This window comes from Oncorhynchus gorbuscha, linkage group LG01 (assembly GCF_021184085.1).
Source record: "Oncorhynchus gorbuscha isolate QuinsamMale2020 ecotype Even-year linkage group LG01, OgorEven_v1.0, whole genome shotgun sequence".
Taxonomy (NCBI): Eukaryota; Metazoa; Chordata; class Actinopteri; order Salmoniformes; family Salmonidae; genus Oncorhynchus; species Oncorhynchus gorbuscha.
In genome coordinates this window covers 31,378,274-31,405,787 of record NC_060173.1, presented here as the reverse complement: position 1 = coordinate 31,405,787, position 27,514 = coordinate 31,378,274, and the positions used below count along the sequence as shown (strand labels likewise).

The following is a 27,514-nucleotide window of genomic DNA, read 5'->3' as shown; positions in this document are numbered from 1 at the left end:
TATTTTTTGGTTATTTTAAATAAAATGTTTTAGGCCCATTTCTTTTCTCCCCATATTGTTTTTGTATTTTGGTCAGCTTTTTTGTTGATTAAAGGTTTTATAGTGAATTGATATTAAAATGGACAGTGTAAGAAAAAGATAAAACAAAAATACATTGTAGAAACTAGATATTGGCTGTTTTTAGCCTTCGGCCCCTTCTATAACCACATTAACAAATATACAATATTCTGCTCATATGAACAAATCTATACAGGCCTGGGCGACAATATTTGTAGCCATACATGATTTAATGAAAAGCAGTAACCATACACATTTAATAAAAGACAAATACAATCCTGCAAGTCTACAGCTGGCTCCACAGCTTCCCCAGCGCATCACAGCTTCCTAGTGACTTAATGTAGCCTACGCATTGTGGCGGTGCTTCTCGACAGCAGAGCAGCACGGAGTGTGAAATACAGAGAGGAAGAGTAACAGAAAGACAAAATGTCTGTTTTAGACCGTGTGTGAGAGACTGTATGGTGTTTGGCCTCAAACTCATCAGGAATCTGATTTGAGAGCAGCAGTGTCTGTACTGTGGGTCTCATATCACAGAGACTGAGGGAGGGAGATCTATCAGAAAGAATGCAGGTGTTTCCTGTCTGCGAGTAGCTGTGTGTGGAAGTCGAGGGGTTATTGACTCTTTCTAACCTAAATAACCGTGTGTATAATGTTTTTGTGTTTTGGACTGCAAGTGGAACCCAACCACACTACTCACCTGAACTAAAGATAAACGTACTGTATTTGTGCTGGGTGCTGCTAAATAATTTCAGCACATTAAGCAATGACATTCAGAAGCCAGTATTGATGATTGACATTTATTAGTTTGATATCTTAACATACAGGCTAGGGTTTGACAACAGTAACATACCTATTACTTATACAGAAATGAACCACGAGCAGCCGCGCCCTTTACAAAAGGTTTCTGACCTCAGAAAGCACATACACACGTATGGGTCAGATGCAGTGTGGTGTTGGGGTGAAGGTATGATGTAACCCTGTACAACTAGTTAGCTTTTTCAGACCCTGGATCCTTCTCCCAGTCCCAAATCTAGCCTATTTCATTTGTCTCTACCCTATACGCTTCTCCTGAACCTTTACCACTTACACAACCCCTTTTTAATCCCCTGGACACTTCTGAGGAAGAAGACTATCTCTTATAGGATTGAGACCAAGCCCACTCTGGAAGACACTTTGGCATCACGATCTGTGGATAAAAACCCATCATATAACATAGTTATTTAAAAATCTTAATATTTCAAACTGATTCCTTTTAGTCAAACATCTCCTCAGCTGCGAGGAAAAACCTTGGTGGTTGTGACACCATCACAAAGTGCTTTAAAAACATAAAACCACATAACATTAAGGACATGCGATGCTTTGAGAGAAAGGTGGGAGAGAGATCTCTTTTTATATTGATGGGATGATAGAGCATGATTATAGCATAGATAAAGTAAAGAGATCAATCGAACTTGACCAAAATAATGGAATTGCCATGGGAATGTGTGGGGGAAAAGATCACAAGTCTCTAAAAACCAGAGTATAATGCTGGTATGGACGTCAACCCCAACACATGTTCATGTCATCGTTACCAATCAACTGCATTACAGTTAAAAACAAATTTGACTACCTCCGTTTTCTGTATGCTAGCTCTGCTAACCAGCTTATATACGAATGTGAGTTAGCATTTAGCAATCATCTGCATTCCATGCAGCGAAATAACACAAAAATCGGACTTAAGCACCGACATTGTGGGCCTGTTACAATACAAAAAAAATCCTGATATTTGTAACTGACGAATATTCACTTCGTTAGATCAGGTTTGTTGAATGTGCGCCAATCTGGTCAATGGAACATATGCATTCCATTTCCTCCTTTACCAAAACTGTATGTATATGGAAGACATTTCCAATATATCAAACATGCGCACCACCCCCACCCCACCTCCACGTGAAAGCATGTAGCAGGGTTACAGCGTCTGATGCTGGGGTAAAAACCAAAACACAGACGTCATTATTGCCTCATTTCAACACACAGCAAACCGCTTTCCGATACATCTGAAATTATACCAGAAATAGATAAGTGTTTATTTATATACTGTTTACATAATACGTTTACATTATACCACAACCTAATACAGGTTCAAATGTCACAATATTACATTTACACAGCTCTGTGGAGGGGTGATATGGGAGGGTGTGACTGTTTGTGTGCGCTCAGGTAGTGGTGTATGTCTGACGCTTTGTGTGCGTGTGCGCACACTCAGGTAGTGGTGTGTGTGTGTGTGTGTATGCCTCACGCTGTGTTTGTGTGTATATATATATATATATATATATATATATATATGAGTCTTTTCTATGTGTGCGAATACTCACACTGAGTATGTGTGTGTAATCATGCTGTGTGTTTGTGTGAAGTCACACAGGTGTGCTTTCATCACATCCACAGGAATGCTCTTTTAACTTGAGTATATATATCCCAAATCTTCCACACACCAACACACAAGCGAAGAGACCGCACAGACAACCAATATCTTCACTACTTATAATAGTCCACCCAAAGAGAGAGAAAGAAAGTGGTTGATTTTCATAATCATTCTGGATTTTCTATAATAAAATGATTGAGTCAAATAAATTAAACTAGGAATACATTTTGGCTTTGAGGATCTTACAGTCAGTACTTGACTACCCACTCCCCTCCTCCCCAGGCCTCAGACTTTGCTCTGGGCTGAGGATGACTACAGCGGGAGTAGAGTATCTCGTCTCTCTACTCAACAAAGAGCTTAAGTTAAGTGCAAAATAAATAAATAAACACAGCTGGAGAGATAAGAACTAACAAGACGACATAAAGCTGGATCATGTGCGTGTGCTAGAGCTGCATGATATAGCCCACAAAAATGAATAGCAATTTGACTCGTGATGAAGATCAAAACACTTGGGTGAACTGTTGGAAACATAGAAACACAGTACCAGTAAAAAGTTTGGATACACCTACTCATTCAAGGGTTTCCTTTATTTTCTACATTGTAGAATAACATTGAAGACGTCAAAACTATGAAATAACACATATGGAATCATGTAGTAACCAAAGAAGTGTTAAATCAGAATATATTTTAGATTCTTCAAAGTAGCCACCCTTTGCCTTGATGACAGCGTTGCACAATCTTGGCATCCTCTCAACCAGCTTTATGGAGGTAGTCACCTGGAATACCTTTCCAATAATCTTGAAGGAGTACCCACATATGCAAAGCACCTGTTGGAGCTTTCCAGTGTAGAAAATAGTAAAAATAAAGAAAAGTAATAGGTATGTCCAAAATTTGGACTGGTACTGTATATTAGGAAGCAAAGTGGAAAGAAGCATCGTTCTTGTTTAGAACAATCTGTTGACTGCATTGACCGAGGAGGAGAAGGAAATGCGCTGCTTGATTGACAGGGGTAGATTCTTGGTGTGAGTATGCCGCAAGAGGGAAGACAGAGTAAACTATAAAAACTTTCCTCACGCGGCTTAGTGGCGTTTTAAAACTATTGTTGCAACTTTGGATGTTGAGACAAGGACATTGCACATGTCAATATTGCGATGTCGATGTGAATTTGATTCATTGTGCAGCAAACACACACACACACACACACACACACACACACACACACACACACACACACACACACACACACACACACACACACACACACACACACACACACACACACACACACACACACACACACACACACACACACACACACGTCCCAGTGTGTAGGGTGGTGATAGGTGTGTAGGAGAGGCTTCAGCAGAAGGGCAGGGACAAACATCACATTAATCTGTTTATTGGTTGTTGGTGTTTAAGAGCTGTGGTCTGGATTCTGAACTGGCTTTTCTCTTCTGCTTTTCTCCTGCTCAACCACCATAGATGTCCTTGACATGGACCAATGACAGGACAGCACTGCTCACAAATACAGGATGTTGCATGTCATAGAGTGTTGTTGGGAAGTGGAGTGTGGTTGTGTTAGCTAGGGAATGGAGTGTGTAAGTGTTGTGGTAGCGCAGTACTAGGCCGGTCCATTTGCTGAGGAGGGTGTCTCTCTGTGGGGAGAGTGGAGGGTGGGGGTGGTGTCAGTGAAGAAGCAGGTACACAACACAGACAGACAGAAACACACTTACTTTGTGACGGTGGCAGGGCGATCTGTGAGAGGAGCAGCTGTGGCATTAAGCAGGTCTTCACCCATCACCCTCTTTTTCTCCTTTTCCTTCTCTTTCATGTCAACCTCACTGTAAAAGTAGAAAGGCACAACTAAGAACATCTTGTTTGTGTCTCAAATAGCAGCCAATTTCTTGTAGAGGGCACGATTATTAGACAGAGCCCTATGCGGCAGGCCTATGTGGTTCTGGCCAAAAGTAGTGCACTATATAGGACTTTCTAGCCTTTTCAGATGTTCTCCTTATAGACCTAGAGTAGAGAGGCATAGTGATAGGGTCAGAGAGGAACGGAGGGATGTCCAGCCAAAGGTCACACATACAAACAGTTAGTTATCATGCAGCTGCACACAAAGTTCAATGCCTTATTAACAGAATTAACATGTGGCCAACACATACCATTGGTTTTTGGTCTGCAAAGTGTTGTACACTAACACATTCCCAATGCAACAAACACAGGCAACACACTCAGTGGTTGGAGACCTCATACACTACATAAGGAGGAGAGGGGAGGAAATGGGGGATTGGACGAGAGAGGAGACAAAATTAGAGAGTAGAGGAGAGGAAGAGAAGGAAAGGAAAAGAGGTGGGAGGGATGAGTATTGGAACGGTGGGAAGGAGAGAAGGTGAGATGAGATGAGTGGTGTAGACAGTAAGGCAGGGAGGGGAACATACTTAGACCAGGCACCAGAACGAATCAGTTGGGAGGGGCCTTTGATTTCCAAGGGAGGGCACGTTTGGGACCTCCCATCTGTGCACGTGCATTCACAATTTTTTGAATAGATGTAATAGTAAAGACCATAGGCAGCCGGTGAGTTTCATGTCTGGGGAAGCTTACAATTTATCCTACCATTTCTACCAATCTGCGAACCAGTTATGGATTATTTTTACATGCGCATTTTTCATGGAACAGTTTAATTTAAAAAATGTTTGTATCTCAAAATCATTGTCACGTGGTTAATAATAAAATGATTTTTTTTTAAAACATGTAAATTACACTATTGGGAGAGCACAAGCCTCTGCCATATGGACACATTGATACTGTGATCCACTTGCAGCTAAAGAAATGAGAGCATAACGCAGATGTAGCAGTAGGCCTATAAGTTCCATCGGCAAGTCAAATACATTGACCGACAAATAAAAACAGCAGAAAATATCCTGATAAAATTCTGGTTGTCAAATCAAATTCATCTTTGTTCTGCCTCCCTTTCTGTCTGTCTTGAACTATTGCTAGTGAAGTGGAACATTCTAGGTACCGAAATGTTGCTGGTTCAAATCCCGAGCTGACTAGGTGACAAATCTGCCAATTGAGCAAGGCACTTATCCCTCACTGCAGAGTTGTGTGAGCTCGGGACAGTAAGCTGTTTATGATGTTTCCACTGGGATCATCAGATCGTGATATTTAGCTCTTTCACGCGGCTTGGTGATAAGCGAGGCAAGGAGTGTTTGAAAGATATTTCAAATACTGAGGAACTATCATTCGCAATGGATGCTAAAAAACAAACTTGCTTGACTTGTGTGAGGTGAAGAAAAATAAATAAGTGGTGCGCAAGGTGAGTCAAGATAATCAGAAATAAGACCGTGCCAAATGAGTACTTTCATACATACAGTGCATTTGGAAAGTATTCAGACCCCTTGACTTAACAAAATGTGTTACGTTACAGCCTTATTCTAAATTGGATTCAATTATTTTTCCCCTCCATCAATCTACACACAGCCCATAAATGACAAAGCGAAAACAGATTAGAAATGTTTGCAAATTTCTTTAAAAAACAAAAACAGAACCTTTGCAATTAGACTAAATTGAGCTCAGGTGCATCCCGTTTCCATTGATCATCCTTGAGATGTGGTAAATTCAATTGATTGGGCATGGTTTGGAAAGGCACACTCCTGTCTATATAGTACAAGTCAAGTTTGGATACACCTACTCATTCAAGGGTTTTTCTTTAAATTGTACTATTTTATACATTGTAGAATAATAGTGAAGACATCAAAACTTTGAAATAACACATGGAATCATGTAGTAACCAAATAAGGTGTTAAATCAAAATACATTTGAGATTCTTCAAAGTAGTCACCCTTTGCCGTGACAGCTTTGCACACGCTTGGCATTCTCTCAACCTGCTTCACCTGGAATGCTTTTCCAACTGTCTTGAAGGAGTTCCCACATGTGCTGAGCACCTGTTGGCTGCTTTTCCTTCACTCTGCGGTCCAACTCATTCCAAACCATCTCAATTGGGTTGAGGTCGGGTGATTGTGGAGACCAGGTCATCTGATGCAGCACTCCATCACTCTTCTTCTTGGTCAAATAGCCCTTAGACAGCCTGGAGGCATGTTGGGTCATTGTCCTGTTGAAACCAAATGATTGTCCCACTACGCGCAAACCAGATGGGATGGCGTATAGCTGCAGAATGCTGTTGCAGCCATGCTGGTTAAGTGTGCAGTCATGCAGTCTCCTCTGAACAGTTGATGTTGAGATGTCTGTTACCTGAACATTTATTTATGCTGCAATTTCTGAGGCTGGTAATTCTAATGAACTTATCCTCTGCAGCAGAGGTAACTCTGGGTCTCCCTTTACTGTGGCGGTCCTCATGAGAGCCAGTTTCATCATAGCGCTTGATGGTTTTTGTGACTTCACTTGAAAAAAACTTTCGAAGTTCTTGACATTTTCTGGATTGACTGACCTTCATGTCTTAAAGTAATGGACTGTCATTTCTCTTTGCTTATTTGAGCTGTTCTTGCCATAATATAGACTGGGTATTTTACCAAATAGGGCTACCTTCTGTATATACGAACCCTACCTTGTTACAACAAGTGATTGTCTCAAATGCATTGAGGAAAGAAATTCCACAATTTAACTTTTAAACGGGTTGAGCTAACATGCGCTAATGTGATTAGCATGACAATTGTAAGTAACAGCAAACTTTCCAGGACAGACATGTCTTATATGGGCAGAAAGCTTAAATTCTTGTTAATCGAACTGCACTGTCCAATTCACAGTAGCTATTACAGTGAAAAAATACCATGCCCTTGTTTGAGGAGTGCACAGCAACAAAAATGATCATGCCAACTGGTTTGAAACATTCACCTCTGAATTGAAGATTACTTCAATTCAGTAATCTTGCTATGAATTTTCATCCGGAGGGTCCCAGAGATAAATGTAGCATAGTTTTGTTTGATAAAATACATTTTTATATTAAAATGTAGTAACTGGGTTCTACAGTTTGAACCCCTACTGTCTCTGGCTCCGCACCCACCCCGCCCGGCCATCTAGATGTGTGAAAGTTTGTGTATGAGCTAATGATCCATCACAAAGAACATTACTGGGAGTGTGTACACTTAAATATGTTGTATTACCTTATCATTTTTGTATATTCTCTATAGTTATGTACTTGAAAATATGTATCAATTGACCAAAATGTATCAATTGTATCAACTGACCAAAATAAAAAAGATTAAATAAAAATTCAGCACATTTGGGCAAACTTGATACAAAATATTGTCCAGTATTGCAATGCTTCACTGGATCAATTTGAAACTTTGCACACACTGCTGGCATCTAGTGGCCAAAACCTAAATTTCACCTAAACTGCAATATTATATTATGGCCTTTCTCGATGGAACAAAAACCATTTTGAAAACGCATGTTTTTTTGTTTGTATCATCTTTTACCAAATCTAATGTGTTATAGAAAAATTAATCCATGCTGTTGTCACTTCTAGGTTAGACTACTGCAATGCTCTACTTTCCGGCTACCTGGATAAAGCACTAAATAAACTTCAGTTAGTGCTAAATATGGCTGCTAGAATGCTGACTAGAACCAAAAAAATTGATCATATTACTCCAGTGCTAGCCTCCCTACACTGGCTTCTTGTCAAGGCAAGGGCTGATTTCAAGGTTTTACTGCTAACCTACAAAGCATTACATGGGCTTGCTCCTACCCATCTCTCTGATTTGGTCCTGCCGTACATACCTACACGTATGCTACGGTCACAAGACGCAGGCCTCCTAATTGTCCCTAGAATTTCTAAGCAAACAGCTGGAGGCAGGGCTTTCTCCTATAGAGCTCCATTTTTATGGAATGGTCTGCCTACCCATGTAAGAGACGCAAACTCGGTCTCAACCTTTAAGTCTTTACTGAAGACTCATCTCTTCAGTAGGTCATATGATTGAGTGTAGTCTGGCCCCGGAGTGGGAAGGTGAACGGAAAGGCTCTGGAGCAACGAAACGCCCTTGCTGTCTCTGCCTGGCCGGTTCCCCTCTTTCCAAGGGGATTCTCTGCCTCTAACCCTATTACAGGGGCTGAGTCACTGGCTTACTAGGGCTCTTTCATACAGTCCCTGGGAGGGTTGTGGCGGAGATCTTTGTGGGCTATACTCAGCCTTGTCTCAGGATGGTAAGTTGGTGGTTGAAGATATCCCTCTAGTGGTGTGGGGGCTGTGCTTTGGCAAAGTGGGTGGGGTTATATCCTTCCTGTTTGGCCCTGTCCGGGGTGTCCTCGGATGGGGCCACAGTGTCTCCTGACCCCTCCTGTCTCAGCCTCCAGTATTTATGCTGCAGTAGTTTCTGTGTCTGGGGGGGCTAGGGTCAGTTTGTTATATCTGGAGTACTTCTCCTGTCCTATTCGGTGTCCTGTGTGAATTTAAGTGTGCTCTCTCTAATTCTCTCTTTCGCTCTTTCTTTCTCTCTCTCTCTCTCGGAGGACCTGAGCCCTAGGACCATGCCTCAGGACTACCTGACATGATGACTCCTTGCTGTCCCCAGTCCACCTGGCCCCAGTCCACCGGGGCCAAACTACCTGCCCTCCAAGACACCTACACCACCCGATGTCACAGGAAGGCCATAAAGATCATCAAGGACAACAACCACCCGAGCCACTGCCTGTTCACCCCGCTATCATCCAGAAGGCGAGGTCAGTACAGGTGCACCAAAGCAGGGACCAAGAGACTGAAAAACAGCTTCCATCTCAAGGCCATCAGACTGTTAAACAGCCACCACTAACATTGAGTGGCTGCTGCCAACATACTGACTCAACTCCAGCCACTTTAATCATGGAAAAATTGATGTAAAAAATGTATCACTAGCCACTTTAAACAATGCCACTTCATATGTTTTCATACCCTACATTGCTCATCTCATATGTGTATACTGTACTCGATACCATCTACTGCATCTTGCCTATGCCGTTCTGTACCATCACTCATTTATACATTTTTATGTACATATTCTTCATCCCTTTACACTTGTGTGTATAAGGTAGTTGTGAAATTGTTAGGATAGATTACTCGTTGGTTATCACTGCATTGTCGGAACTAGAAGCACAAGCATTTCGCTACACTCGCATTAACATCTGCTAACCATGTGTATGTGACAAATAAAATTTGATTTGATTTAATATGGTCAAATACAGAAACTATCATTTCGAAAACAAAACGTTTATTCTTTCAGTGAAATACGTAATCGTTCCGTATTTTATCTAACAGTCTAAATATTGCTGTTATATTGTACAACCTTCAACGTCATAATTAGGTACAATTCTGGCAAATTAATTACGGTCTTTGTTAGGAATAAAATGGACTTTACACAGTTCGCAACGAGTCAGGTGGGCCAAACTGCTGCATATACCCTGAATGCTTGCACGGAACGCAAGAGAATTGACACAATTTCCCTAATTCTAAGAAATTCATGTTAGCAGGAAATATTAACTAAATATGCAGGTTTAGAAATATATACTTGTGTATTGATTTTAAAGAAAGGCATTGATGTTTATGGTTAGGTTTGATGCAATGACAGTGCTAAATCGCCCGTTTGGCAAAGTAGGCTGTGATTTTGATGAGAAACTAACGGGCACCGGATCGATTATATGCAACGCAGGACACGCTAGATAAACTAGTAATATCATCAACCATGTGTAGTTAACTAGTGATTATGTTTGTAAGTCGCTCTGGATAAGAGCGTCTGCTAAATGACTTAAATGTAAATGTTTAGATTGTGTTTTTTTTATATGATAAGTTTAATGCTAGCTAGCCACTTACCTTGGCTTCTTGCTGCCCTCGCGTAGCAGGTAGTCAGCCTGCCATGCAGGCTCCTCGTGGAGTGCAATGTAAGGCAGGTGGTCGGAGCATTGGACTAGTAACCGGAAGGTTGCAAAAACAAATCCCCGAGCTGACAAGGTAAAATTTTGTCGTTCTGCCCCTGAACAAGGCAGTTAACCCACTGTTCCTAGGCCGTCATTGAAAATAAAAATATGTTCTTAACCTCTTGAAGCTAGGGGGCACTATTTTTACATTTGGAAAAATAACGTTCCCAAAGTAAACAGCCTATTTCTCATGACCAGATGCTAGAATATGCATATAATTGACAAGATTAGGATAGAAAACACTAAAGTTTCCAAAACTGTAAACATATCGTCTGTGAGTATAACAGAACTGATATTGCAGGCGAAAGCCTGAGGATAATCCAATCCTCTTATTTTGAAAATTCTGTTCCTATGCGTGCCTGTCCTTCATTTAACACATAGTTTCAGGCTTTTATTTTGAAAAAAATGAGCGTGAAGGATCACAACTCACTCTCGGAGTGAGTTGGTGCTCAATTGAGTAAAACGGCCATTGTTCCTCCCGCTGTTATGGAAAAAGCTACACACTCGGTTGATATATTATCGAATATATATTTTAAAAACTACCTGAGGAATGATTATAAAATATGTTTGACATGTTTCTGTGGACATTATGAAGACTATTTGGAATTTCCGTCTGCGTTGTCGTGACTGCTCTTTCCTGTGGATTTCTGAACATAACGCGACAAACAAACGTCGGTATTTTGGGTATAAAAATAATCTTTATGGAACAAAAGGAACAGTTGCTGTGTAACTGGGAGTCTCGTGAGTGAAAACATCCAAAGATCAAAGGTAAATGGTTCATTTGATTGATTTCTGATTTTCGTGACCAAGCTTCCTGATGCTAAGTGTACATAATGCTATGCTTGGCTATCGATAAACTTACAAACGCTTGGATTGCTTTCGCTGTAAAGCATAACTTCAAAATCTGAGACGACAGGGTGATTAACAAAAGGCTAAGCTGTGTTTCAAAATATTGCACTTGTGATTTCATGAATATTTTCTAGTAATATTATTTGACTGTTGCGCTATGCTATTCAGTGTTGCTGATGCCAATTATCCCAGATGGGTGGTTCAGAGAGGTTAACTGACATGCCTAGTTAAGTAAAAGTGTAATATATATATATTATTTAAAAAAACTTGAAATCGGCGTTCAAAAATACAGATTTCCGATTGTTATGAAAACTTGAAATCAGCCCTTCCGGTAGACCTCCATTTGGAACCACCAAGACTCTTCCTAGAGCTGGAAGCCTGGCCAAACTGAGCAATCGGGGGAGAAGGGCCTTGGTCAGGGAGGTGACCTAGAAGCCAATGGTCACTCTGAGAGAGCTCCTCTGTGGAGATGGAAGAACCTTCCAGAAGGACAATCATCTCTGCAGCACTCCACCAATCAGGCATACATTGTAGCGTGGCCAGACAGAAGCCACCCCTCACTTTAATAACTCTACCTACCTGCTTCCGCACCGGTACCCCCTGTTTATAGCACCGCTACTGTTATTTACTGCTGCTCTTTAATTATTTGTTATTCTTACTTTTTTTTGGGGGGGGGGGGTTCTTAAAAATGCATTGTTGGTTAAGGGCTTGTAAGTAAGCATTTCACTGTACGGTTATATTCGGCATGTGACAAATACAATTGAATTGACTAAACAGCCCACTTGTAGTTTGCTAAAAGGCACCTTAAGGACTCGGACTATGAGAAACAAGAATCTCTGGTCTGAACTCTTCGGCCTGAATGCCAAGCGTCATGTCTGGACGAAACCTGGCACCATCCCTACGGTGAAGCATGGTGGTGGCAGCCTCCAACCTGACAAGAGTTTGAGAGGATCAGCAGAGAAGGGAGAAACTCCCCAAATACAGGTGTGCCAAGTTTGTAGCATCATACCCAAGAAGACAAAGCTGTAATCGCTGCCAAAAGGTGATTCAACAAAGTACTGAGTAAAAGGTCTGAATACTTAAGTAATTGTGATCAGTTAAAATAAATATCTATTTGCAAAAATGTCTAAAACTTGTTTTTGCGTTGTCATTATGGTGTATTGTGTGTAGATTAACGAGGGACCGTCACGTAACAAAATGCGGAAAAGGTGAAGGGGTCTGAATTCTTTCCAAATACACTGTATATACCTGTTGAAGCCAGCTCTCTCGTTCTTGACATTCATGTTAAGTCTGATGGTCTCCAGTCCGGCGGTTGTGACGATGGTCTCTGTAGTGACCATTTCCTTGGATACTATCTCCATAGTAACAGATTCAGTCTTTTCTTCCTCTTCCTCGCTGTCTGAGCCTCCTGATGAAGAGGTGTCTGATGCTACCAGGGGAGCCTTCCTCGCCACACACACACTCCACACACATGCTGCAGAGAAAACACACAATTATACACACATGCTCTGCAAAGTGAACACACTTTGCATTAGAAACACCTTCTCTTTCCATGACAGACTGACCAGCTATGATCCATCATTGATGTCACTTGTTAAATTCACTTCAATCAGTGTAAATGAAGGGGAGGAGACAGGTTAAAGAAGGATTTTTACGTCTTGAGACAACTGAGACATGGATTGTGTACGTGTGCCATTCAGAGTGTGAATGGGCAAGACAAAAGATTGAAGTGCCTTTGAACTGGGTATGGTGGTAGGTGCCAAGCACACCGGTTTGAGTGTGTTAAGAACTGCAACACTGCTGGGTTTTTCAACAATTCCTGTGTGTATCAAGAATGATCCACCACCCAAAGGACATCCAGTAAACTTGACAACTGTGTGTAGCATTGGAGTCAACATGGGCCAGCATCCCTGTGGAACACTTTCGACACCTTGTAGAGTCCACGCCCCGACGAATTGAGGCGGTTCTGAGGACAAAAGGGGGTGCAACTCAATATTAGGAAGGTGTTCCTCATGTTTTGTACACTCAGTGTACACAAACACAACTCACAATGCAGGGAGAGTACACAGACTTACGGTTCATTCCCTGGCTGGGTTTAGTTTTGTCTGACCCACAGATCTCAGAGTCCACTGGAGAAGTGCATCTCAAACCTGTCTCTGAACTGAACACACACAAACACACGTGTCAGAATATAATCCTATATATAAGCAGCAGAAGGTTAAAAAAGATGGGCTGAAACATGGCTGCACTCACCAGCAAAAGGGCTGAAAGTCAGTGAACTTGGCCCAGCCCTTCTCAGCCTCTGTAGTTACAGGCTGTGGGGCGGGACTTCCCCATGCATCTACGGCCACTCCGTGCTTGGGGGCAGGGCTGTCCCATGGGTCTACGCCCACTCCAGGCTTGGGGGCGGGGCTACCCCATGGGTCTACACCCACTTCAGGCTTGGGGGCAGGGCTACCCCATGGGTCTACACCCACTTCAGGCTTGGGGGCGGGGCTACCCCATGGGTCTACGCCCACTCCAGGCTTGGGGGCGGGGCTACCCCATGGGTCCACTCCAGATGAGGGGGAGTTAAAGTTCACCTCCCCGAAACTAGCCGCCCAGCCAGGGCCTGAGAGAAACGACAATTCAGAAAAAGCACCAGACACACAAAAACTTGTACTACCACAGCAACACACAACCAAAGAAAACTAGAACCACACACAACCACAAAAACCCTCCACAGCAAACCCATGAAATACCCCCACCCACACAAGCAGAACTGGGGTCAAATAGTCATCCTTACTCTGTGCAGTCTCCGTCTGGCTGATGTTCTTGCTGTGTTCAGTCTGACCTGTGACCTCATTAGGCACCTCCCCCTCTGTGTCAGAACCTGTTGACTTATCAGGAGTATCGCTCATCCCATCACTCTGAGCCGATCCAACAGACGTCTGTGGCCCCCCAAACCTGAGAAACCAAGAGAGAGCATTACTTATGTGTGTGTGACGTGTGTGTGTGTGTGTGTGTGTAGATCTCCGGTCTAAATTGGATCACTGTTTTCAAATAATTTTCCTGAGCATCAGGAAAAGTAAATTCGAGTATATTCAAGGTTTAAAAGGCTCCTAAAGTTTGTAACTTTAAAATATCAGATTTGATTTTCCCTAACAAAAAAGATGCATTAACCCACAAACATTTCCATTAACTATAATCCACATTTCCTGTTGAAGGATTATTTTCCTGCCGTGAGAAGCAGGCTCAAATTAAGATAGCATATATGTAGGCCTGTGTGTGTGTGTACAAAGTCCCAGTGTGATGTATTATTAATGGGTTTCTGTGTACCTGGTCCTAGACTTAGTGTGCATAGTATAGTTGATCTCTCTCTCCTCCCAGATGTCTTCTTCCTCGCTGTCATCAAACAACTGTATCTTCTCTTTAGTGCAGGCCTCAAATGCTGCAGTCTTAGCCTGTGAGCGAACGCAAACACAACAATGTATACGTATAGATTCCCTGCATGACTGTACTCCAAGAGTATTTTAGGTAATGACAGACAGTCAATTTCAAAACTGGAAGCGCGTATGAGGTAGATACTATTGACTCAGTCACTCACAGTGTCCTCTGTGTCCACGTTGAAGTTGATCTCTTTGATCCGGTCAAAGGTGGCGCTGCAGCACAGAACATACAGTCATAATCAAGTCAGAACCACTTAAGGAAGTTAAGTTTTAAGTTCCTCGGCGTACACATCACGGACAATCTGAAATGGTCCACCCACACAGACAGCGTGGTGAAGAAGGTGCAGCAGCAGGAGGTTGAAGAAATTTGGCTCATCACCAAAAAAAATAAAACTTCTACAGATGCACAATCGAGAGCATCCCGTCGGGCTGTATCACTGCCTGGTACGGTAACTGCTCCGCCCATAACCGGAAGGCTCTCCAGAGGGTAGTGAGGTCTGCACAACGCATCACCGGGTGCAAACTACCTGCCCTCCAGGACACCTATACATACCACCTGATGTCACAGGAAGGCCATAAAGATCATCAAGGACAACAACCACCCGAGCCACTGCCTGTTCACCCCGCTATCATCCAGAAGGCAAGGTCAGTACAGGTGCATCAAAGCTGGGACCGAGAGACTGAAAAACAGCTTCTATCTCAAGGCCATCAGACTGTTAAACAGCCACCACTAACATTCAGTGGCAGCTGCCAACATACTGACTCATCTCCAGCAACTTTAATAATGGAAAAATGTATGTAATCAATTTATCACTAGCCACTTTATATTATATAATGTTTACTTTCCCTACATTACTCATCTCATATGTATATACTGTACACTATACCATCTACTGCATCTTGCCTATGCCATTTGGTCATCACTCATTTATATATTTTTATGTACATATTCATTCCTTTACACTTGTGTGTATAAGGTAGTTGTTGTGGAATTGTTAGGTTATATTACTGCATGGTCGGAACTAGAAGCACAAGCATTTCGCAACACTTGCATTAACACCTGCTAACCATGTGTATGTGACAAATACATTTGTTTGATTGAACTTACTTGATGTCACGTTTGTGCGTCTTACCTGATGTTGTCGCCGTGTTCTGAGAACTCGTCGTCATTGAAGCCAAACTGATCCACAAAGTTAGCAGTCATCTGCTGGATTTGGTAGTCTGAGAATGTCTGTAAGATATCAGTCATATAAAACAGACCTAGATCATGGTAGCTACCAGGACAGAGTAGGAGCAGTAGATGACTCTAAATTTGTGTACCTGTTGCAGTGACAACTCTTTGGGGAAGGGACTCTGTCGGTCATCGTCTTCACTGGAGGAGCGCAGGTTGTGAGACACCTGGAACATACAGAAGCAAGGGGTTTTACACGTGTATATATACACTGAACAAAAAACAAAACGTAAGTTGTAAAGTGTTGGTCCTATGTTTGATGAGCTGAAAAGATCCTAGAATTTTTAAAATTATTTCTTATTTCTCAAATTTGGTGCAAAAATGTGTTTACATCCCTGCAAGTGAACATTTCTCCTTTACCAAGATAATCTATCCACCTGACAGGTGTGGCATATCAAGAAGCTGATTAAACAGCATGATCATTACACAGGTACATCTTGTGCTGGGGACAATAAAAGCCACTAAAATGTGCAGTTTTGTCACAACGCCACAGATGTCTCAAGTTTGGTGGGAGCGTGCAATTGGCACGCTTACTTCAGGAATGTCCACCAGAGCTGTTTCCAGAGAATTGAATGATAATTTCTCTACCATAAGCCGCTTTAACGTCATCTTAGAAAATCTGGTGAACCGGCCTCACAACCGCAGACCACGTGTAACCACGCCAGCCCAGGACCTCCACATCTGGATTCTTCACCAGCTGGATCCTCTCAGACCAGCCACCCGGACAGCTGATGAAACTGAGGAGTATTTCTGTATCTATTAAAGCCGTTTTGTGGGGAAAAACTCATTTGGATTGCTTGGGCCTGGCTCCCCAGTGGGTGGGTGTATGCCTTCCCAGGCCCACCAATGGCTGCGCTCCTGCCCAGTCATGTGAAATCCATCGATTAGGACCAAATGTATTTATTTAAATTGACTGATTTCCTTATATGAACTGAAACTCAGTCATATCTTGGAAATTGTTGCGTTTACATTTGTGGTATGCAGAGTTCCCCCTATATTGATTTAGCTGCTAAACTGTTGCAAAATAAAATATTATATATCAAATAAAAAATAAACAGTGTTCGGAAAGTATTCCGACCCCTTGACTTTTTCCTAAATGTTGTTACGTTACAGCCTTATTCTAAAATTAATTAAATGTTTTTAAAAACAATCTACACACAATACCCCATAATGACAAATCAAAAACAGGTTAAATGTTTTTGTAAATTGATAAAAATACCTTATTTACATAAGTATTCAGAACCTTTACTATGAGGCTAGAAATTGAGCTCAGGTGCATTCTGTTTCCATTGATCATCCTTGAGATGTTTCTACAACTTTGAGTCCACCTCTGGTAAATTCAATTGATTGGACATGATTTGGAAAAGCACACACCTGTCTATATAAAAAGGTCCCACAGTTGACAGTGCATGTCAGAGCAAAAACCAAGCCACGAGGTCGACGGAATAGACCGTAGAGCTCCGAGACAGGATTGTGTCGAGACAAAGATCTGGCGAACAGTAGCAAAACATTTCAGCAGCATTGAAGGTCCCCAAGAAGACAGTGGCCTCCATCCTTAAATGGAAGAAGTTTGGAACCACCAAGACTCTTCCTAGAGCTGGACACCCAGCCAAACAGAGCAATCAGGGGAGGAAGGCCTTGGTCAGGGAGGTGAACAAGAACCCAATGGTCACTGACAGAGCTCCAGAGTTCCTCTGTGGAGATGGTAGAACATTCCAGAAGGACAACTATCTCTGCAGCACTCCACCACTCAGGCCTTTATGGTAGAGTGGCCAGACGGAAGCCACTCCAAGCATCAAGCTCAGGGGGTGTTTTTCATTAGCAGAGACTGGGGAAACGAGTCAGGATCGAAGGAAAGATGAATGGAGCAAAGTACAGAGATCCTTGATGAAAATATGCTCCAGAAAGCTCAGGACCTCAGACTGGGTTCATCTTCCAACAGGACAATGACACTATGCACACAGCCAAGACAACACAGGAGTGGCTTTAGGACAAGTCTCTGAATGTCTTTGAGTGGCCCAGCCAGAGCCCAAACTTGAACCCGATCAAGAGCCCTGAAAATAACTGTGCAGCGATGCTCCCCATGCAACCCGACAGCGCTTGACAGAATCTGCAAAGGGATAAACTCCCCAAATACAGATGTGCCAAGCTTATACCCAAGAAGACTCAAGGCTGTAATCACTGCCAAAGGTGCTTCAACAAAGTACTGAGTAAAGGGTCTGAATGCTAATGTAAATATCATATTTCAGTATTTAAAAAAAAAACATTTTTGCAAACATAAAAAAAAAAAAACCTGTGTTAGCTTTGTCATTATGGAGTATTGTGCGTCGATTGCAAAACTATTTAATATATTTTAGAATAAGGCTGTAACATCTACACACATATATATATATATATATTTTAATGACGAGACGCGCACTTAAATGGATAGTCGGTGGCTTATTGGCAAAGTCCCCTGCTTGTACCAATGCACACCCCCCGGCTACCCTTGCCACCACTCCTGAAGAAAATGCTATGGGAAACACTGGTGTGCATTTGTGTGAGCAGGTATGTGTACCAGGTCTACAGTGTTCTTCCTGTTGGTCTCTGTCAGGGCCTGGTCTACAAAGCTCTCCCAGCGCCCCCTGCAATCCTTAGGCAGCTCTGCAACACAGACAGTAGAGAGCTTCACACATACATTTACTCTACAATAAGCTTGCTATGTCCGTAGGCCTAAGTAACACACACAGCCCTACCTGTAATAAGGCTGCTGATCTGGATGCGGACTGGTCCTTTCTCCATGTTACAGACTACAGTATTAGCGATTCTTGTCAGGTGACCCATGTAGCCTCTCCTCATACCCCCCTCTGCCCTGAAAACACACGCATTCATGAGAAAATGTAACATGCAATTACATTTAGAAATGTTAACAACCTACACTCGTGACACACTATTACACACCAATCACAGATGACAAAACAAGAGCAAAAACAGCTGAACTGTTGAATCTGTTTACCTTCAACAGTTTGAGGGCTCTATTAACAAACCTAACGCAGTGGTAAATCTAAGCGCTGGCAGAGCTTAATAGGTTCAGGGTGTGCCAGAAATATTTGTTATATTTACACAGAGGGAAATATGAGCGCAATAGCTGGCAGTGGCATGAAATGGCTGGGTTTTGATGAATAAATAAGCTGTCGATGTGATGAGGGCTTGGCCACTCACGGGCCAATCAACATGTTCCATGGCTTAATACTGAATGAGTTTTGTTTCAAGTTCTGTAGGTTATTGACAGTATTTGCATTGTCATAAGCACCAATTCGTCTTGGAGTACAGAATATTCTCATTCTGGTCCATTGTGGATTGATCCTACAGTTTTTAATTAGCATAGGCTACAGTATCAATTAGCAACAGAAATGTTTTTATTTTTATTTTATTTTTTAAATCCAGTGTTTGCTCAATAGCCTGTTTGGAGTGTTGCTGGTCAACGTTGCAATTCTCTTCCACGAGCCTAACCACCACTACATGTCCTTACTCATTGCACTTCTAAAATAAAAAAAATACTAGGCTGCCATAAATTGTATGTGTGAGGCACGTTCTCAATATAGCCTAGGCATACTGTTGATATTGCATTATAGGACAGAATAATTTAATTAAGTCTAGAGGAGTGCGTCTTTGGTAACCAGATGAGGCACTCTTTGGAGATGGATACTCGAACAAGCAAATTAACTCAGACGAATAGACCATTTAAACACCTTTCATGGAGAGCTACTTTGCAATGCCAGGATAAAAAAAACTGCTGTTGAACCAGCCTTAGTAGCCTCGGGTAAAGGCAGCCTATTGAGGGCTTGATATCAAACAAAAAAAAGCAATCTGTTTATTAAAACACCAACAATATTTCTAAATTGGACAGGGTCAGAAGCGTTATATCATAAAATCGCTTCTCTCGTTCCATGGCACCGTGTAAACACGTAGGCCTAAATGTCTTTACTCAAAACATTCACATGACTACACAAAATACAATTGTATCATTGATATGGCATTATAGGAGGACTGAATAGTTTGGAGGAGCATGGCTTTGGTAAGCGGATGAAGGGCGCTCTTTGAAAATGGAGATGGATAGCATGAGGGCAAAAACCTAAAATATTTCAAAGCACTCTCAGTAAACCATTTAGAAGCCTTCATTCATAGGCTACTTGGCTAAGGGCCAAGATAAAAAGATGCACCTTATGCGATGCTGTTAAACCAACTTTGATTGAGGGGAGGGTAGGCTATGCTTGGTTTTTAAATCAAATGAAGGGAAAACAATCGTTTTGTTATGTTTGTAAATACGAGATTCACGGGCACATCCCTCTTCCATGGGCACTGTGCATTATGGCTGGTAAGGCTGCACTTCCACTCTCAGCATTCATGTCATTATTAATTGCATTATCGTTAATGTCACGCCTTGGTCTTAGTATTTTGTGTTTTCTTTATTATTTGGTCAGGCCAGGGTGTGACATGGGTTTATGTTGTTGCATTTCGTATTGGGGTTTTTGTATTATTGGGATCGTGGCTGAGTAGGGGTGTTGTATGGGCTTGGCTGCCTCTCTGATTGGGAACCATATTTAGGTAGCCTGGTTTCGCTTTGTATTTCGTGGGTCATTGTTCCCGTCTCTGTGTAGTGTTCACCAGATAGGCTGTATTAGGTTTCACGTTCCGTTTGTTGTTTTTGTATTATTTAAAGTTATTTAATGTATCGTCATTTCGTTCATTAAAGACATGAGTAACCACCACGCTGCATTTCGGTCCGACTCTCTTTCTACAAACGAAGAACACCGTTACAATTAAGACATGCTTTTTGTGAGTCTTAAAACTTCCAATTAGCGCTGCATGAAGTTTTCACTTTTGTGCTCGTTTTTAATGACACACCTCAAATATTGCCACCCCTCCTCGCTCTAATGTTAGACAGGTAAATTGCCAAACCTGGCGTTAGGGCTGGAAAATGCCACCGCACCAGTATTTAGATTACAAAATGGCAAACTAATGTGCGTTTGACACTTGCGCCTCCTTAGGGCTCTATTTTCTCCGGCACGGAGTGTCTTACTGAGTCTTATCATTCTCCTCCCAGGCCTCCAATATCCTCTGAATCAGACGACAGTCCTGAAACAACTACAGATGGAGAGAGAGAGAAAGAAAGAGAGTGAGGGAGGGAGACCTTGAGAGAGAATGTTACAGAGAAACACAGGCAGACAGAGACACGTACATGGGTCACCAGTGGGTTATGTGTGGAGATGTCAGGAGGAACAGAGGGCAGTGTTGGTTTGGGGCCAGGCAAGGCATGGTTTTCCTGGGGCTCCTGCTGAAGCCTGGGCTTTTCCTGGGTCGGGAGGCTGCCCTGAGGATTCTCCTTCTGGGGAAACATGGGTTTTTCCTGGGCCACAAAGCTGGCCTGGGGAATGTCCTCCAGGGGAACCAAGGGCCTTTCCTGGATAATCAGGCTAACCTGGGGCCTCTCCTCCTGAGCAGAGTGGCTGAGAATGGCTGCCACACACAGTTCCACTTGGAAGTGCAGGAAGTTGTTCCAGGTGTACTTAAAGAACAGGTCCTGCAACAGACAACACAAACAGGTTAACAGATACAAATATGTATACAAACCAGGACATGCTGTGTGCGAGTATACTCACCAGTAGGAGGCTTATGGTCTGGAGTCTGCAGAGCTCCAGTGTGACGGTGTTGTTATAAATAGTGTCGTCAAAACAGGTGTAATAACTCATGTTAGTAGTCTGTAGTAGGGAGGCCATTAGTCTGGCCACATGGAGACGACAGTTACCCAGTGGCACCTCCAACACACCTAGACTGGTCAGCATGGGGGTCCGCTAGAAACACACGCACATAGACACAGGTGTAATTTAGTTTTATGGTGTGATGAATAGCTGACATTACAGCTCCAAGAATGTATAACGCATAACACCGCAAGACTGGAAGGGTGACAGAGAATACAGGATGTGTGTATGTGTGTGTAGGCTTGCACGGTATACTGAGGTACTTGGGAATAGCCACAGAATGGTTTTTCAATAGCGTCAACATTATAACTATATATTGGAAGTTTTTCCAATACATTTTTATATATACTTAAGTAAATACCTGCAGTCAACTTGTGCAATATGTTAAGAGATAAAGCAGATCTCGTTCTTCATTTCACCGGTCACATTACATTATGAAGCTTACCATAGTTCCACAGAACAGTTGAGCCATATCCTGTTTGTTTGTAAATAGCACAATGGGAGAAAGCGGGAGCAGGTCGAGTCCAGCTGTGTATTGACAGGGGTTGCGTTTTATATTGAAAGTTGTGGTTTTTTGCTTCAATAGAGTGATCAGGGACATGCAACTAAAGTTATCCATCACAGAAAATACATTAGTGCAACACATTCGGCATAAAATAGCTTAATTTTCATCAGATGACAACAGAAGTGCTACTCTATTTGGCTGGCAGCCACATAAGTAATAAATGAGCTTACAATGAAAAAGCATGGTATTTATTTTGCATGGCTGCCATATTTCTAAAGTTTATTTATAGAAAGAATGTAGCCAGCTACATTTCCTAATGTTTTGTTTTAAGTTAATCTAGCATTTTACCTGAGAAAATTAAGCTGGCTACACAGAGAAAGGTACCGGTAAATGTAGCTACACATCAGTCAGAGCGCAGTCTGGTGATAGAATGCCAGTTCATTCGTGAACTCTCACCCGAGTGGAGAAGTACAACTGAAGCACAAAATGTGTTCGATCCTGAGCAGAAATTACAATAAGAAGAATTTTAGATCTGCGTCGAAAAAACGCAGCAGGATATTTCTGCGTTGTATCTTTTTTTCCTGCACGAAAAACACCCTATTTTACACTGCTGCTACTCTGTTTATCATCTATGCATTGTCACTTTAACTATACACCCACATATTACCTCAATTAGCCCGACTAACCGGTGCCGTGCACATCGACTTTGTACCGGTACCACCTGTATAAAGATTCGCTACTGTTATTTTCACTGGCTATTTCCTTTTTTTCTCCACTGGTCTATTATTTACCCAGTACCTATTTTTTACTTAGAAATTGCACTGTTGGTTAGGGCTTGTAAGCAAGCATTTCACTGTAATACCTGTTGTATTCAGCACACATGACAAATAAACTTTGATTTGATAGCAACCCCTAAGTCTAACTGGCTAGTTATGTAAGTAAGTGGCTGAATTAATAAGGTATTGGGGCATCATATTGTGTTAGCTTTCTGCCATGTTTGAGAAGTCAAAGCCCTTTGGATGGGTTATCTGTACAGCTGCCAGTGCCATCTTAATGTCCTTGCATTTTTTTCTCCTCTCCATTCTAGGCCTGTCTGCTCCCCCCCTGTTCACCGGGCAGAGCAGGCAGGCCCAGTTGCCCTAGCGACTCCAGATACCACACAAACACAGCATGTTCACATGCTGCTCTAGAGCCAGTACTGTCCTTCCTTCAGACAAGCACGCATTAAAACTTTGTTCCTTTGCACAATGTCTCCTGTTCACATTCGCTTTGTAATGTCCAAACTCACCAAAAAGGACATTCGCTAGCACCTACACACACATCTATAACTTTATGAGCTGGATTGTGGTCTTTGCAATTTTGGTAGCAAATAATTTTGGTAGCATTCTGGTAATAGACACCCGATGGGCTTTTTAAAGTTTTTTGGTGCCATCTTGTGCACTAATACCGTAAATCCCAGGATGAGAAAAGGACAATATGAAAATCTGGATACCGCCCAACCCTGTGTGTGTGTCTACGAGTTTACCCTGGGAGGATCCAGCAGTAGTTGGTGGTAGTGTTTGAGGTGGGGTTGGACAGCCTGCAGGATGCTGCTGACGACGCACCTCTCATATCCCAGAACACACACATCCAGCACACCTTCCACTCTGGAACACACACACACCAAAGACACAGTTAGGATTTGTGAAAATCTGTGAGTCAGAGGGGCTAGCCTATGACCAAATTCGTATACATCCTATTCGGTAGGCTTTATAGGAATGTGAGAATGGAACACAAACCCCGGCCTCCTGATCTCCAGTAAGGTGAGAAGGACTTGAGTTCCGTAGACGATGCAGCTCTCTGTGCTCTCTCCCACAAACATGTTGTCCAGCAGCTGACTCACACACTCCTGCCTGCAGGAACACACAGGACAGAGGGAATTATAGGTAGGTGTGTGTGTGTGTGAGAGAGCGAGAGAGTGTGAGAGAGTGACTTACGACTCCAGCACGGCAAGCAGAGGGTCGGCCTCAGAGTTCTCTTGGAGCTGATTGGTCTGGTCTCTGCTCAAACGGATGATGTCACACACAGTCTGGGACGCATTTGACTGTCTCTGAAACACATTTGGCTACATTACTCTTTTGACAGCACTCTAGTCATCAGTAGTGTGTGTGTGTGTGTGTGTGTGTGTGTGTGTGTGTGTGTGTGTGTGTGTGTGTGTGTGTGTGTCTCACCTCCGTGTCTTTCCCAGGGTGAATGAGTTCTATGAGCCTCTGAGCCAGCCGCTCTTCATTCAACCACTGCAGAGAGAACACAAAACACACCATTACATATTTTAAGTCACACTGAGGGTGTGTGTGTGTGTGTGTGTGTGTGTGTGTGTGTGTGTGTGTGTGTGTGTGTGTGTGTGTGTGTGTGTGTGTGTGTGTGTGTGTGTGTGTGTGTGTGTGTGTGACATACATTGAGTGTGTCTTGTCGGAGAGGAGCAGGATCTACACAGCTGATGAGGCGTAGCAGGAGGTCCATCATGGCCGATGTGTTGATGTGTTTAAGAACCAGACCCAGGAAACCCTCCTTTCCCCGCAAGAAGGAGATCACCTACAGAGACCACAACACAATCACCGGTCACCCAGAACAACTGAAAACCTATATTTCAACAATATAGATTATTATAACCAATTTTATTAATCTACATTGGAGAGACGAAATCTCCTTGCTCTGCAGGAAATGGAACACAACAACCAGATTAGAACCATTAAAGGGATGCTTCAGGGTTTAGGCAATTAAGCCTTTTTCCTCCTACTTGCCGAGAGTCAGACAAACTCACGGATACCATTTTTATGTTTTATGTGTTCATTTGACTGATTATCATAAGAAACAAGATTATATCCAATTCCTCATCCTGCTCCGTTGTCACAGAGATCGCAATGCTGTATTTACATTTACATTTAAGTCATTTAGCAGACGCTCTTATCCAGAGCGACTTACAACTAAGGTACTTACAACTATTTGTCCCATTATTGCGCCTGTGAGCGCATGGGTAGTGACACAGAGATTCAAACTTGCAATCTCTATGTGACAAGGGGACAGAATGAGGAAGTGGATAGATCCTTGTTTCTTGTGATTATCAGAAAAATGTACAAATTTATAAAATATTGATTACTATGTATAGCTTTGCAAGAATATAAATGACCAACCACCAAGCTTTGGAGTAGTTAGGTCCATTTCTCTGCTTTTGAGAGGAGCTGGCTAGTAGTTTGTGGAGACTTCCAACAAAAGCACTAAGCTAACAATATACTACCTTCAAAATGCACACACAGACATAAAAATGGTATTCATGAGTTCATCTGACTCTGGGTAAGTAGGAAATAAGGCTTAATTGCCTAAACCCCAAAGTATCCCTTTAACTGTGTGTAAGATGTGTTTGTTACTGTACCTGTTCGGTCTTGCGTGTGATGAGGTTTCCAATGGTCTTGCTGAAGAAGGATGCAAGGAGGGGGTTGAGGGGAGGGGGCTGCTCCAGGAAGGAGTAGAGGATGTCCAGAAGGGGCTTCTCTCCCCCCAGCTTATCATTTATCACGCCTACATCACTCGTCAGCAGCTCACATGCTATGTTAGGATGCCTGGAACACACACACACGCTCATTGAAGCATCCCAGTGACTGACTGGACGTACGTGCATGTGTGTGTGTGTGTATCAACTCACTTGAAGCGTTTGATCTCTTCCAGACCAGCAGGTGGCTCTGTGGTGATGAGGTGCAGCAGCTCTTGCATGCAGGTGTCCTGGGACAGGAAGACCAGCAGCCTGGGGCCCAGAGAGGAGCCAACAGACACTTGTTAGCATTGGAAATGCTAAAGCTAATGCTAATAAAAAGTGTGCAGGGGCTAATGTTAAAGGCTAACCTGCGGTTCTGGGCCTTGCACTCCTGCAGTACGTCCTCCTCCTCCATGAGCTCAGTGAGCGTGACATCGTCTTTCTCAAGCAGGGCCTCCAGCTGGGACGACGTGTGCAGGTCAAACTTCCAGAACATGGCTGCTGCTGCTGGGAGGAGAGACACAGTGAATAGAAAACACCAACTTCACTGTGAATCATAGATTTTGCAACTTTAATTGTTCTGTTTGGTCTTGTGTTTTATGAGGTTTCCCATTGTCTTGTTAAAGAAAGATGCAAGGAGGGGGTATGATTGGGGGGGTGACAGTCAGACACACACTCTCAGTTTACAGGGGAAGCACTTTAAACCTGAAGTGAACAGATAGTCTAGATTATATCTTTAAGTGAGCATAATGTGTCAGGTGTGAGTGTGTTTTCTTCTTACCTTAGTAAAATGTGTGTCCTAGGTCAGACCTCTTCAGTCATTTATATCAAATATGCAGGTAGGAACGGTCATGAATCTGTATGGATGATTACACACACACACTCCCTCACACACAAGCCATCACTACCTCTGCAACCTGAAAGTGACAGAGAGAGAACAGTAATTAGTGTGTTCCAGCACACACAGCTGACTCTCCTCATCTTTAGGATGCAGTGGTGCGTAGCAAGGTGGCTAGCTATCCATGACTGTCAAATGTCTGAGCATATATTAGCTAGCTAGTAGAATCCGGATGTTGTTGCTGGTTTACGGGCTGCTAATTAACGTTAGACTGCGTATCTAGCCAGGCTGATTATTGCAATCTTGCCATGTCACAGCTACGACTCTGGGAACTATCATCTCCGCGATATCGTGGGGTTGAGAATTCTCAGCTCAGCTACGACAAGCACCTACCTTGACTTTAGCTTCAGTGCGTCAGTGTTGTTAACCTGCTAGCTGAGCATTTTGTTTATGTTCCGAACCAGTCAACTGGTGATGCACGTCCAGGTTATTTAACCAAATATATCAGTAATCTGTCGAGTGTTTCCTTGTCAACTCACCAGCAGCTGCCTGACCCTTCCAACTGTGTATAGGACAATCCCAGGTTCAGTAAATTAGTTGTCGCTTTTATCCTGGAGATTGGAGCAAGACAGAAAAGGATTCTCACATATTTTAAATCAAAATGGCGGACACTATTGCGGGAACGAGCAATCAAATCTACGCCGAGCATGTGTGGTTTATTGGTGTGCCAAAGATACTGCGCTTCTTGAATATTCTTGACAAGTCCCTCCAAAATGTGTAGCACCCTTAAAACATAGCACAGACTGCATGCCCCTAGTAAAAAAATAACAGGAGATTATTAAAATGCTAACTAGGTGGCCCAGTCAGAAGGGTACTTCCAACATTGACGAGCCGGCGTTATTCAAAACTGCAACTAGCCTAGAGATAGGTTTATACAAATAAATATGAATATTTGTAGCTACATGCCTCCATAATCTATGCTGCTCTCTGTAGCCTATCAGCTGACTGTCAGCACTGACCCATATTGACGCATTGCTTATGACGT

General features: G+C 42.7%; 1 protein-coding gene across 5 annotated transcripts; it reads right to left on the bottom strand.

The window, feature by feature from the left end:
• Positions 1-838: 838 nt before the first annotated feature.
• LOC124035965 (serine/threonine-protein phosphatase 6 regulatory subunit 2-like) lies at positions 839-27,481 on the bottom strand. Of its 5 annotated transcripts, XM_046350000.1 has the most exons (26): positions 27,009-27,481; positions 26,413-26,548; positions 26,000-26,138; positions 25,803-25,901; positions 25,533-25,719; positions 24,557-24,694; positions 24,331-24,396; positions 24,097-24,209; positions 23,899-24,012; positions 23,646-23,766; positions 21,517-21,708; positions 21,096-21,437; positions 20,937-21,001; positions 18,610-18,725; positions 18,432-18,517; positions 15,964-16,041; positions 15,777-15,874; positions 14,802-14,856; positions 14,534-14,658; positions 14,001-14,161; positions 13,758-13,826; positions 13,469-13,715; positions 13,291-13,376; positions 12,464-12,689; positions 4,195-4,302; positions 3,671-4,116 (listed from the first exon to the last, which is right to left on the bottom strand). In XM_046350000.1, the coding sequence occupies exons 3-26, from the start codon at positions 26,125-26,127 to the stop codon at positions 4,083-4,085; spliced, it is 3,054 nt and encodes a 1,017-aa protein (XP_046205956.1). In that variant the 5' UTR covers positions 26,128-26,138; positions 26,413-26,548; positions 27,009-27,481; the 3' UTR covers positions 3,671-4,082. The 5 variants fall into 5 exon arrangements, with proteins under 5 accessions (XP_046205946.1, XP_046205956.1, XP_046205920.1 ...); XM_046349990.1 differs by lacking the exon at positions 3,671-4,116 and adding an exon at positions 839-1,243 and having other exon boundaries at positions 13,469-13,826; positions 27,009-27,480; XM_046349964.1 differs by having other exon boundaries at positions 13,469-13,826; positions 27,009-27,480.
• Between the last annotated feature and the right edge of the window lie 33 nt (positions 27,482-27,514).

Coding starts and splice junctions, on each gene's coding strand:
- LOC124035965 (XM_046349964.1), bottom strand. CDS start 26,127: ATGTTCTGGAAGTTTGACCTGCACACGTCGTCCCAGCTGGAGGCCCTG. Junction 21,709..23,645: donor TACTGCTGGATCCTCCCAGG/GTAAACTCGTAG, acceptor GTGTGTTTCTAG/CGGACCCCCATGCTGACCAG. Junction 12,690..13,290: donor ACCCAGCCAGGGAATGAACC/GTAAGTCTGTGT, acceptor TTTTCTCTGCAG/CATGTGTGTGGAGTGTGTGT.